The sequence below is a fragment of the Gymnogyps californianus genome, chromosome 1 (genome assembly GCF_018139145.2).
Source record: "Gymnogyps californianus isolate 813 chromosome 1, ASM1813914v2, whole genome shotgun sequence".
Classification (NCBI taxonomy): Eukaryota; Metazoa; Chordata; class Aves; order Accipitriformes; family Cathartidae; genus Gymnogyps; species Gymnogyps californianus.
The window spans coordinates 125,734,489-125,753,338 of NC_059471.1; the positions used below are offsets into that span (position 1 = coordinate 125,734,489).

Genomic DNA, 18,850 nt, shown 5'->3' on the forward strand with positions numbered 1-18,850 from the left:
CAGCCAAAAGAAGGAACTGTTCCATTTCAAGAGGAAAACATAAGCTTTGACATTAATGTTCTGACCTTTGAGGACAAGGAGTGTCCCCTGAATGGCCTTACTGTTTCAGATGTTATTTACAAGTGCTTCAAGAATATGGCTCTCCTAAAGGAGAATTTTGTTTCAAGAGCCACGAGCCTGCATGTTACATTCAGTGAACATGGGAATTATATGCCTCTTTAATCAATTTCACTTCTTCCTCCAGCTGGAAGACAGCAGTCATGCCCTTTTAAAAAGCATACTATGCTGAAAAGCCAAAGAAGGTCTTAGTAAACTGTCTACAGAAATTCCTGCCAATGCTCCCAGTATAGATCCCAGATTGCTGGGCTGCCAGGGAACTAGAGGTGTCCTGGAGCTGCTCTAGAGATGAGCAGTTTTCTCATGTGGCCATGTCATGTGCATTTTGGGATTGAGTTCAGGCTCCAGGCTCTGAGATCATAGATTCACCTAGACACATCACTACCCTTCTGTTTCCACTCTGTTGGAATCACAAACTCTCACAGGGCTAAGGAGCCACGAGGCCAACACAGTGGGACCACAGTTCTTCTTGGAGGCCTACACGAGCTAGTGCAATACAGATACAAGCAGCAGCAGAGAGCTCAGGGCACCTTATGCCTGTTCCTCAGGAAAGACGTCTGAAATAACATTAGGCAGCTTTCCAATGTTAAGCAAATGTGTTTCTCCTAAGATGTCTCTGGAAGATGGTCCTGGAGATTGAACTGTAAGGTTGTATTTGCTGGGATATTAAAAAAATCTGTTGTATACCTTTTTTTTTTTTTTAAATAAAAGAGGGGAAGGGAATCGGGTTGCCCAGAAGTGCATGTTTCCACCACATCTATTCTGAATTCACCTCCTGGATTTGTATCTCTGCTGTTTGTAATCTCTGAGAAACCTGCATAGGATCTCATCAGTTTCAATATGGCCTTGGTGGCAGGTTGAGTCAAGAAAACAAATAAGTTCTTTAAGTCCCATAACTCTTGGAAAATGTGATTGTTGCCTGGACAATGTCACCATGACAGAGAGCAGCCACAGCTCCAGACAGACCTTCTGGCACTTGGACTGCTGGTTGTTTGGAGAGAGGAAAACAGTCATAAACAGTCTGTGCAGACTTGGGGCTGCTCTGTGACATGTGTTTGCTTTTGAGAGTATGGAGTCAAGCTTTCAATTTCCTGGCAAAGAGAAAAATCTGAGCTCTAATGGGACCACTTAATAACACTGTCTCTGCATCTGTGATGGATTTGCTTCCTTTATGGTTCGAATCAGCACACAGTTTATTTTACTGTGGTAGCATTCCCTAGCCAGGTAAAATAATGGGAGCTTTTCTGCCTCCTGTGAGGAATGTTAATTATTTTCAGTATGGTAAAAATGTGCAGAATCCATGACAAGACTTGGCATGGTGAGAAAGGAAACAAAGTACTTGTAAAAAAAATTTAAAATAGCAAGTGCAAAACTATGAGACTGGAAAAGATTAGTATATTTATTTTCAATATGGGCTTACTGTACAGGTAAACTGGGAATTAATGGTGAGAAGACAAGCTGTGAAACAGAACTGCTGGGCTCTAAGAGTAAGGATATAGATGCTACCAAGCAAAGTCCTTAAGCATGTATTTGTCTTTAACCATGTTCTTAAGCAAAGTGTTTAAGTGTGGGTTTCAGTCAGCATGATGGTGTCATAAATTAGTACTCCAATAAGTATTAGCAGAACTCAAAAAACACAGGAATGTTCCAGCTGTAAAAACTAGGTCAAATTCTAACAAACCATTTGCATGGCTCATATACATGGGGAAAACCTGTCTTTATTCATTGTAGGGAAGACCAGCTCACTTCAGGAAGAATGTAGTCCTGAAGAAGAGCCAAGAGAAACCATGCATAAGGATCAGCTGTCTGTTACTGCTTTTATATTTGCCAGAGAGCCCTGTATGGAGACAACTGGAAGAGGAAGGGATCAAATACCCGAAGTGAGAGCTAATTTAAAACCAAAAGTTTTGTTATGCCTTAGTATTGTCAGTTTTCTTAAAAATGCCTTTCTGCCCATATTTGGTTTCATAATGAAGGATTCATTGCACATTAAAATTCAAGGCTGCTGAGAAATTCTGCAATGTGGATTGTCTTTGAATATGGATTTTCCTATGTGTTACGTATGATCCATGAGGCACCATATTCATTGCATATTTTCCTGGTATTACTTTTCCACATAGTCATACACTAATAGATGCCTTTGCATGAAATTAAGCTGCTTCAACCAAGAAACAGGAGTCAGCAGCATGTTAATAGCCATTTCTCCACAGATAGTTTATTGGCAGCTAGTTTCTGGAACAGAATAAATAACATTATAGGTTGGGGCAGAAACTGTAATAAATAATGATATTGTATTGCACACACATTTTTATTGTGTCTTATATGCATATACATTTTGAGGTCCTACCCACAGTAGCCCACAACTGCTTTGCAGATTGTTTGGAAAACACATTCTCTCTGTCAAATACATCTTAAACAGAGTGCAAGATACAGACCAGAAGTGTGACGTGTGAACAAGGTTTTGTGACAATAACTTGGAAACACCAATGGAAGTTGTGAGTGAGATCTCCTGTGCTTAGGGAATGGGAAGTTTAGTTGCTGTACAGTGAAGTTTAACAATTCAGACTAGTCACATCTGTAGTAGTAAAAGTGGGTCCAAACCATGGGGTTTCGCGCTACCACATTGCAGTTCATGTTGCTTATATGTTAGCATAACAACTAGCACTCTCCCAGACACTGTCTAGACAGGGTAAAGGGAATAAAACAGAATAGAAACCGTTCCCAGCAGGCAATAAGCAGGACACCACTGTTTCAGAGAGGAGAGTTTAGCTGCATGGTGTGGGCCCTCCAGTAGAGGAGTCCTCCTATTTGAGATCACAGGATAACTCTGGCAGAAAGGGACCTCAACAGGTCTCTGGTACAGCCCCCTGCTCAAAGCAGGGTCAACAATGAGGTCAGACCAGGCTGCCTGGGGCTTTGTTCAGTCGAGTCTTGAAAACCTCCAAGATGGAGCCTGCACAGCCTCACCGGGCAACCTGCTCTACTATCTCACTGTTCTCGTAGAGGAAAAGGTTTTCTTTATATCCCTCTGAACAGCAGTCCTGCCCTCAAGCATATCAGCTGTTCCCCCCAGTTTGGTGTCATATGCAAACTTGGTGAGAGTATGCTCTGTTGCCTCCTCAAGGTCATTAATAAAGATGTTAAGCAGGACGGGTCCCAGGGTGGACCATTACTTACAGTGCTCTGCTCGTAATGAGCACCCAGGCAGGGTATCACCCTTTAACCACTACCCTCTGAGCCTGTTAAACCACCAGTTTTTTACCCATCTAGTTGTCTGACCATCCAGACCATAACATCCTAATTTGGATAACTGTATGTAGAAAGAGCTTGTATCTACCTTGTTAACTCCAAAGGCAGAATGAGAGCTTGAAAGAAATTGGAAGAAATATATTGTAAGGAGGCACTTCAAGAGAGTAAGGTCAAACAAGGCTCTCAAGTAGAAGAAACTGTACGAGAGACTGTCTAGGCTGAGAGTGGATATGGAAGTGTCAAGATAGGCCAGTAGCTTGAACAGAACAAACTGGGCTCCAGGTGGAGTGACTAAGCCTGGTAATAGAGGGTACAAAATGATTTTATAATGAACCCATAATCACAAACTATGTACCAGAAGCTTTTCACAAGCCAGGTGACAGGTCTTCCCAGAGGTTTTACAGCTCTCCCCTCCCAGAAGAACGTGAGCACATGGGATTTCTACCCTGCTTAGAGGGAGAAACGCTTCACCTGCCTTTGAAATGCTGCCTTTTCTGCATGGAAAGACTGTAGCAGCTGAACTGCATAAGGCATTCTTTTCCAAGCATAAAAATGGAGTGTTGTCACTGTTGGAAACAGAAGGGCAGTACAGGAGTTCATGTGCAGCTGGGATGGAAACACAAGACATCAGTAACCCCAAACATTTACATTAGGATTTGCGTTACTCTGAATGCCAATTTGCAAGGCAGAGACAAAGCTGTTCCCAGTTGTCAAGACAACGTCTGAGGGAAGCAAAACTGTCAACAACAATGAAAGAGGTCAGAGAAGATTTCTGTTATCTCTCTGAAAATACATGCAATATTAGAGGAGTAAGAGAGATTGGAAGAACTGCTTAAAAGTTAGAGTGAGTTTCCCTCAGAGGGAAGAGCCTGGGCAGATATGGAAATAAACCCCCAGGTAGAGAACATCCGTAGGCAGTGTAGTCTGGAAGGGGGGCAATAGAATGTTCAAAGACTTTGTTACAGAGTTCCTGTCATTTAAAATCTTTAAAAATAATAATAAAAACCCATGTCTTTTCCTCCAGGCTGCACAGAGACTGAAAGATGCAAAGCAAGGCACTGCTGTTGTGTTTGGCCAGTAGCCAGCCAGACAAGTAAGTCCAACGGGCACATAAGCCGTTTGTACGCATCTCAATAGGAAGTTTGCTTCAAAGCTGAGTTCCGGAAACAAAGATTCAAGCACAGATTTTTTTACCCTATTTTCTTCTATTTTTTTTTTTAAAGTGTGGGCGGGTTATTCTTTGTACCAGTGAGAATAGCTGGATTAATAGCCCTGGAGCATAAAATCATCAGTTCTGTTACACAGAACGGACAGGAGCAATACGAGCTTTCTCTACACAGTCTGCTGCTGTGCTTCTGTCTCAATTTAGAGAAACCACACCTGGGGACACAGGGAAGCTCGGGATGTGTAGGTCATTTTTCCATAGCCTCTGTGATGTTGCCAGCACCAGTTGTGATACTGCGTTGAGGTGAGGCCACCTTTTTTTTTAGGTTTGGACTATGATCCGTAGCTCATTTTGACTTTGGTCTTCAAACAGCCTTGAGAGAAGGAGCAAGTTGTATGCACTACAAATGCAAAAACCCCAAGTTGTCAGCCAGAGGCTATTTTTTCTGAGGTAACTGGCAGTAAGTTCACTCCTGTAAGTCATTGTGGCACAATTGCGTAGTGCAGAGATGCTCCTACTCCTGTAAATGTGCTGGATTTATAGCGGGAGCTATATCACCACCTTTGAAATGCTGTTCCACTTTGGAGACTTGTGTCATGGTTTCCAGCATAGCTAGGCTGCTGCTGGTACCCAGACCTTTTCATTTAGGGCTAGCTACTGTGTTGCGCTGTTCAGCGTAACTGTGCCCTCATTCTCTTCCCGTAGCCATGGATCCTCAAGAATCCTGTTACCAGACTGGAAATAACTTACTTAGCCCCATAAAACACAGTTAGCTTTTTCTCAGACAAGGTTTTTGACGGACCAAGTGGCCAAAGACATTTATAGGGACTGCTGGGGAAAAGAGGCTAACAGGTTTGGTTTCTGCGTGAACTCACCAGCATGAATATGGGCACCTCCGGCTATAGCGGCAGCAGTAAAATTGCCATTCACGGTCAAGCACAGATGGAAAATACTGACTCTGGAAACCAGCCACCAGCCCATTGTTTGAGCAGGTTTGATACCTAATAAAGAGGAGAAAGAAGAGAACACATAAGGAAAACATGATATTAGATTCCCTCACAGTTTCAAGCATTTCTGAAAACAGCATTAAAAGTTTTGATTCAGGGTGGAAGCTAAGGGTTTGGCTTTGTATTGAGAAGCACTGTATGCACTTGCTGTGTATTGAGTAACCATTTTGTATAAGAAAGCAGCAGTAGTTATCTAATAATGTCTTAACATTTATGGTGCACTTAAAACTATTTAAACTGTTTTTAAGTATTTAATCATTCCAGTATGCTAATCATGCAAGAAGATTGTTCTGGTGTTGACATTCTCAACTGTTTACAAATCATGAGACTGACTTCAAAATAGTCCATTAATGCTTTTATCTTTGACTGTTAGTATTTGAGCATTTGGGGTTCACTGGAGTAATTTTTTCAGCTGCTTCTCTACAAAAAAGAAGCCTTAGAAACTCTTTTATAAGCGAAGTTCAGAAATTTCTTTTATTTTATTTCTTTCTCAATTACCTGTCTCCAGGAGAAGGCACTCTTAATTCAAAACATTATAGGCTTGTGATGAAATAATTATTTGATAACAATCACATGAAGAAAACTGAGACTCAGATATTATGAAATTATAAGACTCACGTAAATTTTATGACTGGATTTTCAAAAGAAAAATCTGCTGCTTCATGCTTTCTGTGTAGTTGGGAATTCTGTCATACATGTAAATCACTGCCTTCAAGTAGAATAGACATGGTCTCTAAGCATGCAGATATATGCTTCTCTTTCTGCACACCCTACAAGCATCTGGACACTGATACCCAAAGTATTTCAAGTGATAATCAGTTTGAATAGCTTGCTTCTTGGAGAACAAAGACAAGGAGAGCATGAAAACAGACAGCTCATTAACTCAGCTATTGAGTGCTCATTCTCTCAAGCACCCTCCTAGCCTCATTGCTTCCCTGTTGGAGAAAATTACAGGAATTCAGTTTCTTCCATTTCCTTTCCTTTTCTTTCTTTTTCCTTCATCAAGGAAAACTGGCAGCCTAGAGCTGTAGCAAACCTTCCTTGTGATACCATAAAATCAAATACATTGATATATCCAAAAGACACTTTCAGAAGTAACTTTATGATTAACAAATACCAAAAATTTCCCCTAGTTTCATTCAATGACCTCATAGTTTATTTTAATAAGCCTGGAGTACCCAGAAGGGCAAACACATCGTCTAGCAGAGTTTGGTGTTTGGAAAGTCATTCACTTGTGCATACAGGTGTTAGTGCTCACAAAGTGTGAGGCTCAAGTGTTTGTATGCAAAAGCTGAAAAACTGATCAATTCTGACCAGCGCAGGGATGAATTCCTCTGCCTAACTTTCAGCTTCCACCTTTGAACCAGGGGTCTCTTCCTTATGTCCCTTCCACTGTGTTCTGTTGTTCAGACAAGAGTATTTACATTTGTTTGTTTCCCTGCATCTCCCACGTTTCTGGGGCCACACGTACTTGCTGTGCTTTGTGAGACTCTTCTGAGGACCTTCAGAGTTAAGCAATGATGGGGACTCTGAGTTGCTATGGTATCATACCAAGTAAGGCAGTTTGGCTCTCACTCAGAGGATTTCAGCAGGACTTTGATAGGAAGTTGCTCTGTTTTTTGGCACATAGGCCATGGGAACATATGGCTAAGACTCTGTGTAAACATATTGGATAGCTGCAGATGATTGGTGTTATCCTGATGGAAGAAAGGTTGATATGCAGAAATATAGGGAATGGTTGTACCTGTTGCAAGATGAGCATTAATCTGTGTGAAGTAGAACCAAACTTGTGTCTCTTCATCTTCTTCTGCCTCTCCCCCTTCCCACTTATATGCATTTCCACTGCTCAAGTCCTTGTGCCCCTGGGAGATTTTCTAGCTCTTTTGCATAGGTGCAATAATGGGAGCGTTTCGTTCCTCCTTTTCCTTTGCACCTCCTCTCAGAGGCTCAGCATTGCCCTGCAATTTCCCATCCCCACCAATCAGCGTCTGATATTCCTGCCCAAACTTGTCTTTGCGGTAGGTTCTTCCTTCTCCTTTTCTTTCCCCACCTGCTCACATTCAGTCTGGGAAGTCCTGCCCTCTTTCCTGCTCTCTTTGCCCTGCAACAGTTTTTATTTTCTTGACAGCTCTACTAATACAGTCCAATTTTGATGGAAAGATTCATTTTGAGAGAGATGTCACTGATGGACCCTTCTCTCTATAGTGGATTGAAAAAAATCTAGCTAACATAACACTCCTATGTTTACATGCGTACATATTTGGGCACCAAACTTTAGGAAGGTTTGGTTATTTTTGATCCTGATTCTATCTTCTCGTGAAAAGTTTGTTTAAAAAAAAAAATATTTGGAGTTGCCTTAAAAATTAGTTTCTTAGATGGAGAGCATAACTGGATATAAGTCATGTCTTATAATTAAATTGCCATTTCATTTTAAAAACATTCCAAGTAAAATTTGAAATATACTTTTAAGCTCCTGTTCACTTCTCCCTCTCTACTTCTGTCTCATACACACAAAGTCCTGCAATCTGTTATTTAAGCTCAACATTGGGTTCAGCAAAAGAAAGATAATAGTGACACTGAAGTACTTTTCTTTAGCTTTGAGATAACATAAGATTTTTTCCCCTGATCTTTCTAATTTTCAAGTCAAATCCAGATATTCCTCCAAAAATGAAGAGATGCTCTCAGAAATTGGAGTGCTTATTTGTGAGCTCATATAAAATATTTTCTTCTCTTTCCTTTTCCTGGTTGGCCTCTTTCCTACAAGCAGAAAGTAATTCTTCAAGGGAAACAAACAACCCCTCCCCACACACCTTTTTAGTCAGATGCTCTATGCACTAATCTGAAAACAACACTTAATATGTGAGGATCTCTTCCTTCTCTGTTGAATTCACTACTCCTGTCACAGCAAATCCTGCAAACCAGTATGGTGAATAAAAACTAGTGATTCAGGACCTTTGATTTATGGCCAAGTAAAAAGCCTTTTTCACTAGGCCCACTGTGTAGCACTTTTGTTATAGAGGAAAATTCAGTATTCAGAGTTAATGTCACTGGGTTCTCCTCACTCATGAAATCCTGACATTGCTGAGAAGAGAGGAAGATACCTCTTAGAAGGTGAATGCAGAAGAGCATGAAAAACCAACTGGGATTCTGTGGGATTAAACTTGGCAATGGATAGGTTGTTGGTTTTTTTCTAGTTGGCTCAAGTTGCGGTGCATGAAGAGTTGCCTTTTGGATCTGATACTGGGAGAAGAGGAGGTGAGCTGGCTGGTAGGTGGGGGAGTGGGAAGATTGGCGGTGGTGAGGGTCAGGTGCTGTTGAATGGGAAATTGCCCTTCCCTTCCCTCATTTACATCTGTTCAAAATGACCGCAGTATTTCATAGAAAGTAAATAAACTATACAGCCTTATTTTGGGAGGAGTTCTGTGTAGTAACAGGGATATGGTAGCTGAGACTTTCCTGGCCTGCTGCAATTGCTGTGAAAAGCCTCTCCTTCGCCAAATCTTCTTCTGAACTGGTTAATGAGTGTTGTACAGCTGAGTTCTGTCATGGCAAGCAACCAGAGTGTGCATCCATGTTATCAGTTTAGTTCAGGTCAGGACTTCGTTCCTTGTTCATCAGTGAGCTTTTATCTGTGAGACCAAACTAAAGCTGGTTTGAAACAAACCCACTCAAATGCATATGTGGATTTTGGGTCCATGCACAAACTGTTTCACCTTACAGATCCACTTAAATTGTGCCACATTATTTGCAAACATTGATATAGCCTCAGCGACCAATTGTGTACCTGCCAGACTGAAGACAAATATTGCTTGCAACAGTATAATTGTTTTGAGCAATGGCACCAATTGTGGTGACACTTCGTAATTATGCCTACATCTTATTTTTGCTCTTTGCTAGACAAAGCCCCAGAGTGTTGCGCCCCATCTAATGCTGGTGCTGGGTTGTAAACCTCTCTCCGAGGCCCCCTGTCCCTCAGATATACATCAGGAATTAGCCTGAGCAGCATGTTGTCCTGAGGATGACAACACAAAGAAGAAGCCTGTTCACTACAAATCTGCTCAGGGAAGCCCAAATCAAGATGCAGTAAGTGGTGCTGTTAGAACCTGCGTTGAGCCCCTGCTGCGCTGATCGGGTAGCCCTCCCTGAAGCTCTCTGGAAACATGCAGAGTCTGACACATAGCTCAGTAGTCACTGGGTCATGCTTCATTAAGGGCAATTTGTTTCTTATAACAGGGTAACCTGAGAGCGTCATTCTATGTACTTCAAAAAAATCCCACTGTTTTGCTGTAGAGCAGATGGCTCCTGTAAAACTTGCATCATTAATTACTTTAAAGCTATCTCACTAGAGCCTTTCACAGCAGAAGGAATCTATATATTATGGAGATATATCAGACAAGGCAAACTGACCCAATAGAAATAATGTTGCGTGCTTTCGTCTGCAGTCCTCCCTGGAGTGCATACAGAGAGAGGTAGCCTAACCTCACACAGCTGGTAAGACCACTGTTAAGAGTGTGGGAGGCATTTTTTAACGAGACTTTAGATAGACTGTTTTCCTGGAGTGTTGTTTCACCAAAATCTGTTACTTTCAATATCCAAAACTTAATTTCCTTCTGGTACAGCTGTGGAGGGGAGGCCCTGTCCTGCTCTCCTGAGTTATTTTTGTGGAGTGTCCTCCCTCTGTGTAATTTGGTTAGTCGCATGATGAAAGCTAATTTAATGGTCAGTCTGTTACAGATGAGTCGGGAGACGTAAGTGGCTGAGGGCAGGCTCAGGACACTTGAAACACTGGCACTCAGACAAAGGGAACGACTTTTCCATGTTTGGTTAGGCCATGCCAGTCTCCAATGGCCACTTCTACAAAGAGTCTTCACTCTCTGTTGTGGGGTGGTGAGACGTGTTGTCCTGACTTCCACATGCCAAAGGCAACCTCACTATGATCTTCAGCTATCTTTTTCTTCCATTTAGGGGTCAGTGATGACTTTCTTTCTCCTCCCCGCCCAAAGGGAAGGCAAGGCCCTATTCACCCTGTTGATTTCTTCTTGATAGTTGCTGATGAGGCCTCCCTATCTACAGAAACACCCCTCTTCTCCTCAGATACTCCCACTGGCTTCAGTCCATTGCAGCTGTGCTAAAAGCGTGTAGCACTATCCCTTTCACACAAACCTCGGGCTCTGAAGAAAATTAACTTGTTTGCATAGATAGCACAAATGGGAACATTTTGAAAGGGCAGCTTGATTATTGGGCTTGGGTAATATAGCCTCAGATTTGAGACTTGGGATTGGTCAGAGATGGAGAACAAAAACAGTTCCTCGCAGATGTACCGGGGTGTGCTGCCAGTGCCTGAACAGGAGGCTCCTGCAGACACTTCCTTTGCTCATGAGTCTGTCTTTGCACCTCGTTTGTGGGAAATAGGGTTGTGTGCCTACTTGAAGGATCTGCCTGTGTGTTTGTGCACTTAAAGAGAAGGCAAAGGAGAGTGAGAATGGGAGTAGGAAGGGAGAATCTAGATATCTGTTTCTTCCAAGTCCCATCCAAGTGCTTTCTCAGAAGTCTAAACAAGGAAAAGAGGCAATAAACATGCATTAAATACCACTTGGCTGGAAATGTTTCTGCTTTGTGCCTTGTGGGTAACTGGGAGTATATTGGGGATATGGCATGGTTCCATCTGTATTATGTGGTGTAAAACAAACATTTTCTTCTGGAAAGAAGAGTTGCTTGTCTTTCACTTGCCAGCTTTTGTTCGTTTGTTTGTGTGATCCCTGTCCTTTGGTATGATCACTTTCAGGCCAGAAGAATAGTTTTTCTTAAGTACCTTGTTCAAAGACTGATCTGTAGAGACAACTCTATAGTATTCAGTGAAGCAGTGAAGAACAGTCACCTGCAATCGCTCAGACCTTACCTTTTCTTAGGTGGTGAAATATTTACCCAAGGTCAAATTTCCTCCAGTACAAATGGAGCTAAGAACATAAGCTTTATTCTGTCTGAAAAGGCAAGATTCCTTGAGATGTCACAGCATACAAATAATTAAAAGGTCTGTGTAGAATCAGGGGATGTCCTGAAGACTTTTTCCTACTCCAGACATGAGTATTCCCAAATTATCCAGGAACAGATTCTGCTCCTAGTATTGAAAAGCATCTTGGTTAGCAGATAGCCTCTCCAGGAGTAAGGTATTGGGACAGATTCAACAAAGCCTTTGTACACATACTTAACTTCAAATGTATTCACAGATTAATGAAGCTGAGAAGGCATCCCTGGCCATCTGATCCAATCTATTGCCAAAATTTTCCCTATGAGTCTTGTAATGTATTCACAGTTTTCTCATGTCCATTCAGCAAAACACAAAAGAACATGCTCTCTTCAGAAGTGTATGTACATATATGCTTAACTTCAGGGATGCATTTATTAAACAAAGCACCTATAGTTAGATGTATTCTGAAATGCCAGTAGGTGATTCTAGGCAAATGTCAGAGGTGATTGGTCTTCACGAGTCTGCTTCTGGAGAGAGATGGGGTGCCCCAGAGCACAGTTTTTGGAGTACCTGTTTCTCTCCATTGACCGTGGAAGGGGGCAGAGGTCATAAACTAGGTATAGTGATTAGATGCCTAATGTGGATCTGTGTCTTTGCCCTCTTTCTGTTGAATATTTTTTTTCATATCTGTAAGATGCAAAGTCCTATGTGTTTACTCCCAGAAGTCCATACAATACCTAGTGTTAGTGTAGGAAGCAAACTTACCTAAACCAGCTCTGCTAGTGGTTCCCTCCTGCCCTCCAGCCCCCCAACTCTCCTATCCCTACGCTCCCCACATCCATTTCTGCCATTTCCCCCCCAGTGCTAACGGCCAAAGAAAATAATGAGTTGGAGACCCTTTCTTCTCTCTGCTTTATATTCCCACTTAATTTTCTCTCTAAAGCTTTTCTTGGTTTGTTGTCTTTTCTAAAGAAACCTCTCTTGGGTTTGTCTCCGTTGTGCAGCTGCACAACAGTCAGGAATGGTGAATTGTGAAACACCATAAACATCATGTGTCAGAGGTCATTTTTTGGTGTTTCTGCCAGACTAGAGTTTCTGGGACATGGCTGAGAAACTGGAGGGAATTCAGAGGAGAGCTGTATGTATGATCAGCGCTTGCTTAGGAGTGTTGGAGTGTAAAACTTCCAAAGGAGAACTAGAAGAACGGAGACGTGTTCAGCCTGAAAACAAAAGCATGGGTGAAGGTGCGTGGGTGAGGGAAAGGCATAGCTGCTACCTATTAATAAGTTGAAGAGATTTTACAAAGGATGTAGTGTGCTTGTTCTCATTACTCAGTGAAGCTAGGGCAAGGAACAAAAAGCCTCAATTACAGCAGAGGAAATGTAGCTTAAATTTTAGGAAAAACTTGGCAGCTTTGTAGTTATTGGTGGTACAAGCCATTGAATCTCCCTGGATGCGATGTGCAAGGTAAGACAAAATACCCTGTGAGGCAGAGCTGAAGAAGAAATATTACAGTCCATCCTACACGGATGGGGAATGGACTAGCGAGTCCAGCAGAGTGCTGTGTCAGCTGACATGAGGATGATGTATTGCTCACCAACAGATTCGTTCATCAGGAGATCAGCGGGGAAACAGAGGTGGCCGAACAGGAACTAATGGTACAGATTGTGACTCATATTTGTGGTCCCACTTGATTACTGAGTGAATCTCTTTAGAATTGGGGGTGGCTCCAAATAGCACTGGGCTGGGCATGGAAGAGAGGGAGAAAATGGAGGCAGCTATGAGAAGTAAGACTGCCAGGAGAGAAGGTGTGGGATTGTCAGAGGCCCCACAGGCTCCATCCATGTCGTCACATTAATTTGAGGTTTGAGTTTGCACTCAGACACTCCAGGCTGGCTGCCTGCTGGCCCACACTTTCACTCCAGTCTGGGATGAGCCTGCTGGGTTCTTGGGCAGCAGCGTCTGGGTACAGTGTGGGACGTGCTGGCTTACAGCAAGCCTCTCTCCATGAAGCACTGTAGATGCAACCAGCTCAGCCCTGGGTGCAGAAAACTGCAGAAGACAACCAGGGACAGCTAGCTAAGATTTATGGAAATAGCCCAAGTAATTAGGAGCACAAGTTCACCTTTGCAAAGGGGTATGTGTTCCCTAATCACTTTGGTGTATTCCTACTCTCTCAAAAATAGACAGAAGAAAGAAAGAAGGAGATCTATGTAGATAAGACAGATAGCTGTATGGATATTGGACTGGAAAGGTGAACTAGGGAAGAAATAACTAAAATAAGTCCAAAAGCTAGGAAAGAGAGTGAAAGAGAGTTAAACACATTAAAGAGGGGCTGGAAAAGAAATACATTTGGACAAAAGATAGGGTTGGCAATAGGAAAAAATATAGGTGAGAAAGAGGACAAAGTGGAAAGATCTTTTTAAGAGGAGAAGGAAACGAGATTCAGATAATACGCTGTGGATGTAGTCATGCTAAGCATATGGAGCATGGTGATGAATATGGCCCCATGGTTAGATAGCAGAAGAAAACATTCTGTATAGACTTACACAGTATCCTGTTTGTGAAAAGTGAACTTAAGCAATTGCTGCCAGGGATTTTTAGAAAGAGAATAATGATTTTATTTTGAACAATAGAAAAGTCTAATTCAAAATTACTATGCAGTAAGTAGAAATTGCATCAATGTATGAAAAATGAAGAAGTCATCCAGGGCTATCACAGCGTCTTCTTTCTGCCTGTTTTGCAGCCCCCCCCCTTTCTTTTCAGTTCTTATTCCAAAATTAAGTATAGGGTCAGTCTTTTTTTCCTTAGCAATTGCATCAGCCATAGGAATGTATCACGTGGTAAATGAAAGAGTATGAATAATTCAGAACAAAATTTTGAATCATTTAAAAAGCAGAAGCTTCACATTTCATTGCTAACCTGTTCCCATATAACATGAAATCTACAAAAATCACATTGCCATTTCTGGAACAAAACCATTTCAAGTATTTGAAAATATTCTTGCATTGATTTCATTCTGTCCAAAGAATATTTCAAACTCAGAGTTTTCCAAAACTGTGTTTTGTATTTCATGAAAAAATCAGAAGATAGTTAAATACTGGGTATGTGCTGCCTAAACATGAAACACTATACATATTTCCAGAAATTATTGTGGCCATAAAATGTGATCACCTTTGCCTCTAAGGTTTATGGAAAATGTAACGTTTAGTTAAGCAAAACTGACTGTATTAGGGAATTAACATGATCATCTGCTATCATTATCATGCATATATATGCCACCATCATCGCTTGTTAGTGTGGATTTTTGGCTCCTGTAATACCAGCATGACTAGAAAACAGCCTTTGACTGTGCCTAAGCCAAAAAGCTTAGCAACAAAAACACAAAGAGAAAAGCCAGTGCAATACAGAGAAGAATTTTTTTTTCTAGTGATAAGAGCAGGAGGACAGAGTGAGGAGTTTTACAATTTGTTCCCCAGTTCAGTCCCTGATTCAATGTGTGGCCTTTCAAGAGGGACTTTATCCTCTCCTCACTGAAGGTTCGTGACTCATTTTCCTCATCTGTGAAACAACAATAGCAAGTCCAAACCACTTTGCAGCTGAGATTGTGAGTGACCAAATGACACAGTATTTCTAAAGCATACTGAGACCCTCCAGCAAGAAATTGCTACAGAGAAGGCAAATGTGATGCTGATCATCTCACACACATGCATCATGATTAACGAGTCTCAGGCACTCGTTCAGGGCAGTGAAGCCGCTGGTTATGATGGCATTAAGATGCGTTTGCATTGCTGTGACCGCAGTATTAGCACCCGCATTCCACAGGGGGTATCAGGGCTGCGCCCTCTGGGGATGGTTGGGGGTATCCTACCATTCAGTTCCCGCCCTGTTGATCTCTTCCCACCAGCACTCTGTCGGCTCACCGAGGCTCTGGGCCGCCGGCATGCAGGCGTAGTTCCACAGTCTGTCAGAGCCTTCCTTCTTGTTGAAAACACTCCTGATGGCCACGATCACCTGCCCGTGTGGGCACTGGAAGTTGAAACCCTGCCGGTACACATTGGCCCATTCATCATTATCTCCGTAGTTATAGGGACCGTAGTAATAGTCACCATACTGGCCCCACGCCACGGTCACCAGAGGCAGGAACACACAGAGAAGGATGAGGTCCATCCTGAGGATGTTCCTGGCTTAGAAATGCCCCTCTGGTTTGTTGGGCTGGCCCTTTTATATCGCCTCTAACATTTGGCTTCCAGATGTTATGCTTCCAGATCCAAGTGCAATGTGTCATTGCTTAGCAAACCTTCTTGAGTTACAGACACGTCCAATTACTTTTAAGGTGGAATTCTGCAAGTACAGTAAGTCTGCAGGCCATAAGAGCAGGGTCTTCCCACCACCACAAACCATCTGTGATCCCTTGCTGCAGAGCTACTGTATAGAGCAAGATACACATTGCAGTAGAACTGTCACAGACATCCCACTTTTATCCTCAAGACAGCAGTTAAGTTTGAAAACTACTTTATTTGAAATTAAAGCTCTATTTGAAGTTGCCATTTTCCATCATTAGTAACATGCAACAAAATGTGATCATATGTGTGTCCCCCCACCCTCTTTTCCCTAAATACGTGTGACATGATTCTGCCGGTCCCTAGAAAGAAGGGAATTGGGCAAGGTGGGGGAATTCACTGCTCCTGTTGTAAAAAATCCTTTAGACATTTTGGGTTAGTGTGGTTGGAGGAGGTGGAGCCCGAATGACTGAGACTCTGGCTTGGCATGGAAACAGCCCACCCTGAGAAGTAGGGCATCGGCTTCTTCCATGCAGAACTGATTTTGCTATGACTGTGTGTGAGCACTGTAAAACTGTGGACTCGGCAGATGTTTTAATGTGAGGATAAAGCACATAAGCAAGTTACAATGAGATAAGCTTCATGTGTCACCATAGCCTATTGAAATCTTTGAGCAAGGCCCTTTAAGCTACCTTGCATTTATCATGGGCTAGAAACACGGGGCTACTGCTGAGGACCTGCTATGCTGCAAATTCAAAACCTGACTTGCCACTTGGAAATGTGTTTATATGCCACATCCTCAGGTAATTTCCTTATCAGGAACCCACCCTATTCAGGAGAGTGTGGAACGGTGTGCTTTACTTAACTGTGTACCTGACCCATAGAAAACTGTGGCACTTGAGCATGTTTTAATAAGTAGGACAGTCCAAAGTCAATGTAACATAGTCTACATATGCGTATGTTGCCTATGCTGTGTTACTAGTGAAATGTGTGACCCTTGGAACAGCTCCAGTTTCAAATCCTGTCTCTTCCAGTGAAATCGCTACAAAGGATCCAAAGACTGTTTCTTGCTGCAATTTTCTCCTCCACTCTTTTCACTACCCCTCTTCCCCATTTGGGCCTTGCACAAAAAAAAAAAAAATGTGTATGAGCTTTTATTCTGTTGCTGATACTATCAGAAAGAAGATCTGTGATGGGTAACAGTGGACTTTTACTCTTCTCTGGGGATCTCCAAACCCATCATGCCTGGTCATTGCTTTGCAGGAGCATAAGCATCCCAGGAGGCAGGTGCCTTTACTAACCAGCCCCAGATCTCAAAAGCTGCCTTCAGCCTCATCAACTAGACGCTTTTGTGCCTTTAGCTAACGTCTTTTTTTTGTAGCAGAGCCTTGTTTGACAAAACTGTAAGTGGGGGTTGAGCTCTTTGCCAGGAGCACAGTACAGCAATATCTCAGTTGTCCATGCTCACAGCCAGTGCAGATCCACATGAAGCTGGCAGCTGAGCGTTGCTGATCTAGCTCAGTGCCTCACCTCCAGCTGTAGCAGCCCCAGATGCCTGGGGAGGAGGGCTATGGAGACAGCACAGAACAGCCCTTTCCTTGGAGCTGCCCTCCTCTAGATGTTCGGTAACAGTAGGGGACACAGGTAGCCAAAGTCTAAAGAGAGAGGAAATTTAAGATTAAAAAACCCGTGGTTATCCAATGGGCACCAGAGTGCAGACTTGAACTGCACGATCTCACATGAGTTTTTTAGCTAACTCAATAGAGTATGTTTTTTCCCTCTTACTTCCTTAGACACGTAGTCACATCTGGGAGCACTGCACACTGCTGTATATGCCTGAGAGGCATTCTGGAAGACGTTTTAGCAGGAAGCACCACATTGTCATATATATATGATCCTCACCTCACATAACCCTTATAAGCACTATTCCTTGGAAGGAAGTCCTCACATAACCCACACAAAATCAGGGGCAAGCGGGGATGAGAAGGGGGAAGAGGGCTTTATAGAAAGTAGGGCAGTCTTCCTTTGCCTACCTTTGACATGCGTGTGAAGCTTCGAGGTGTCTGTTGTCACCTCCTACAGGCAGTCTACCCTGCCTGATCCCAGTTAGTGGGTAGGGTGGCACTTCCATGCTGCGCTGTGATCAAGAAGTGGTTTGGCTGGGGGAAAAAGCTGTGCAGGGAAGATAGTGAACACGAGAGATGTGGAACTACAACTGCCTGTAGCAGTTGTGGCAGTGCAGACATGTCCTGACTGCCTGAAAATCTACAGTTCTGTGTTTCTGGATCCAGTGCTTTCTGGGAACTTTTAATATAAAATTTCATGCTTCATTCTGATACTGAATAAAAACAGAAGAGAGCAGAATTTCTTACAGGAGGGACATGATGGTTTTTAGTCACCTTGGAGAAGGGTGGTATTTGTGAGTGGGAGGAACTGTAATTTGAAAATTCCTGTAGGGGTTAAAAAAAGAGAATAGTGTGCATACATGAATTTTGTTTCTGAGTAATGCTCGTTCAGCTCTGCAGTTCACAGCTGCTTGGTTCATGGAGCAAAGCTGAGGCTACATGCGACTTGTTTCGCTAACATTTCACACCATTGCTCCAACCCAGATAATTCCACTGATGTGGCCAGTGCTGAAAGTTGCAATTTTAGCTGTGTTTCCATTGACTCACTGGCATGTTAACCACTATGCCTTATTCTGTTCTGACCAGTGAATCAAACATAGCAATTCAAAAGCCAGTGGCTAGAAGAGCTGCAAACTAGTCTGCAGCTTGGTGACTTTGGTTGGCTTCAGCTAGAGTGTACACTAGGAGAAAACTCAACAGTATTTAAAAATCAGTCCCTCTCTGAAATTACTTACCCTTCAATTTGACTTCAAAAACGTCAGCTGCATGCCTTGCACATCCAATCTTTGGAAAAGCAGAAAGTGTCAATGAAGTAGTAAATATGAGGTGCTAAGACCAACCAACATTATCAGTTCCTTGCTGTGGAATCTATATTGGCTGATAATTTTATTCCCTATCAGTTCTTAGAAATGCTGCATTTAATCCACACAAACAAG

At 42.5% G+C, this 18,850-nt stretch overlaps 1 protein-coding gene across 1 annotated transcript in view; it reads right to left on the reverse strand.

Annotated features, from left to right (window-relative positions):
- DPT (dermatopontin) overlaps positions 1-15,676 on the reverse strand; it is a 28,584-nt gene extending 12,908 nt beyond the window's left edge. Inside the window, exons 1-2 of the mRNA XM_050904061.1 lie at positions 15,378-15,676; positions 5,407-5,532 (exon numbers count right to left, since the gene is read on the reverse strand). Of these exons, the coding sequence (XP_050760018.1) occupies positions 5,407-5,532; positions 15,378-15,676 (425 nt within the window). The remainder of the gene's footprint in view (positions 1-5,406; positions 5,533-15,377) is intronic.
- Positions 15,677-18,850: the final 3,174 nt, after the last annotated feature.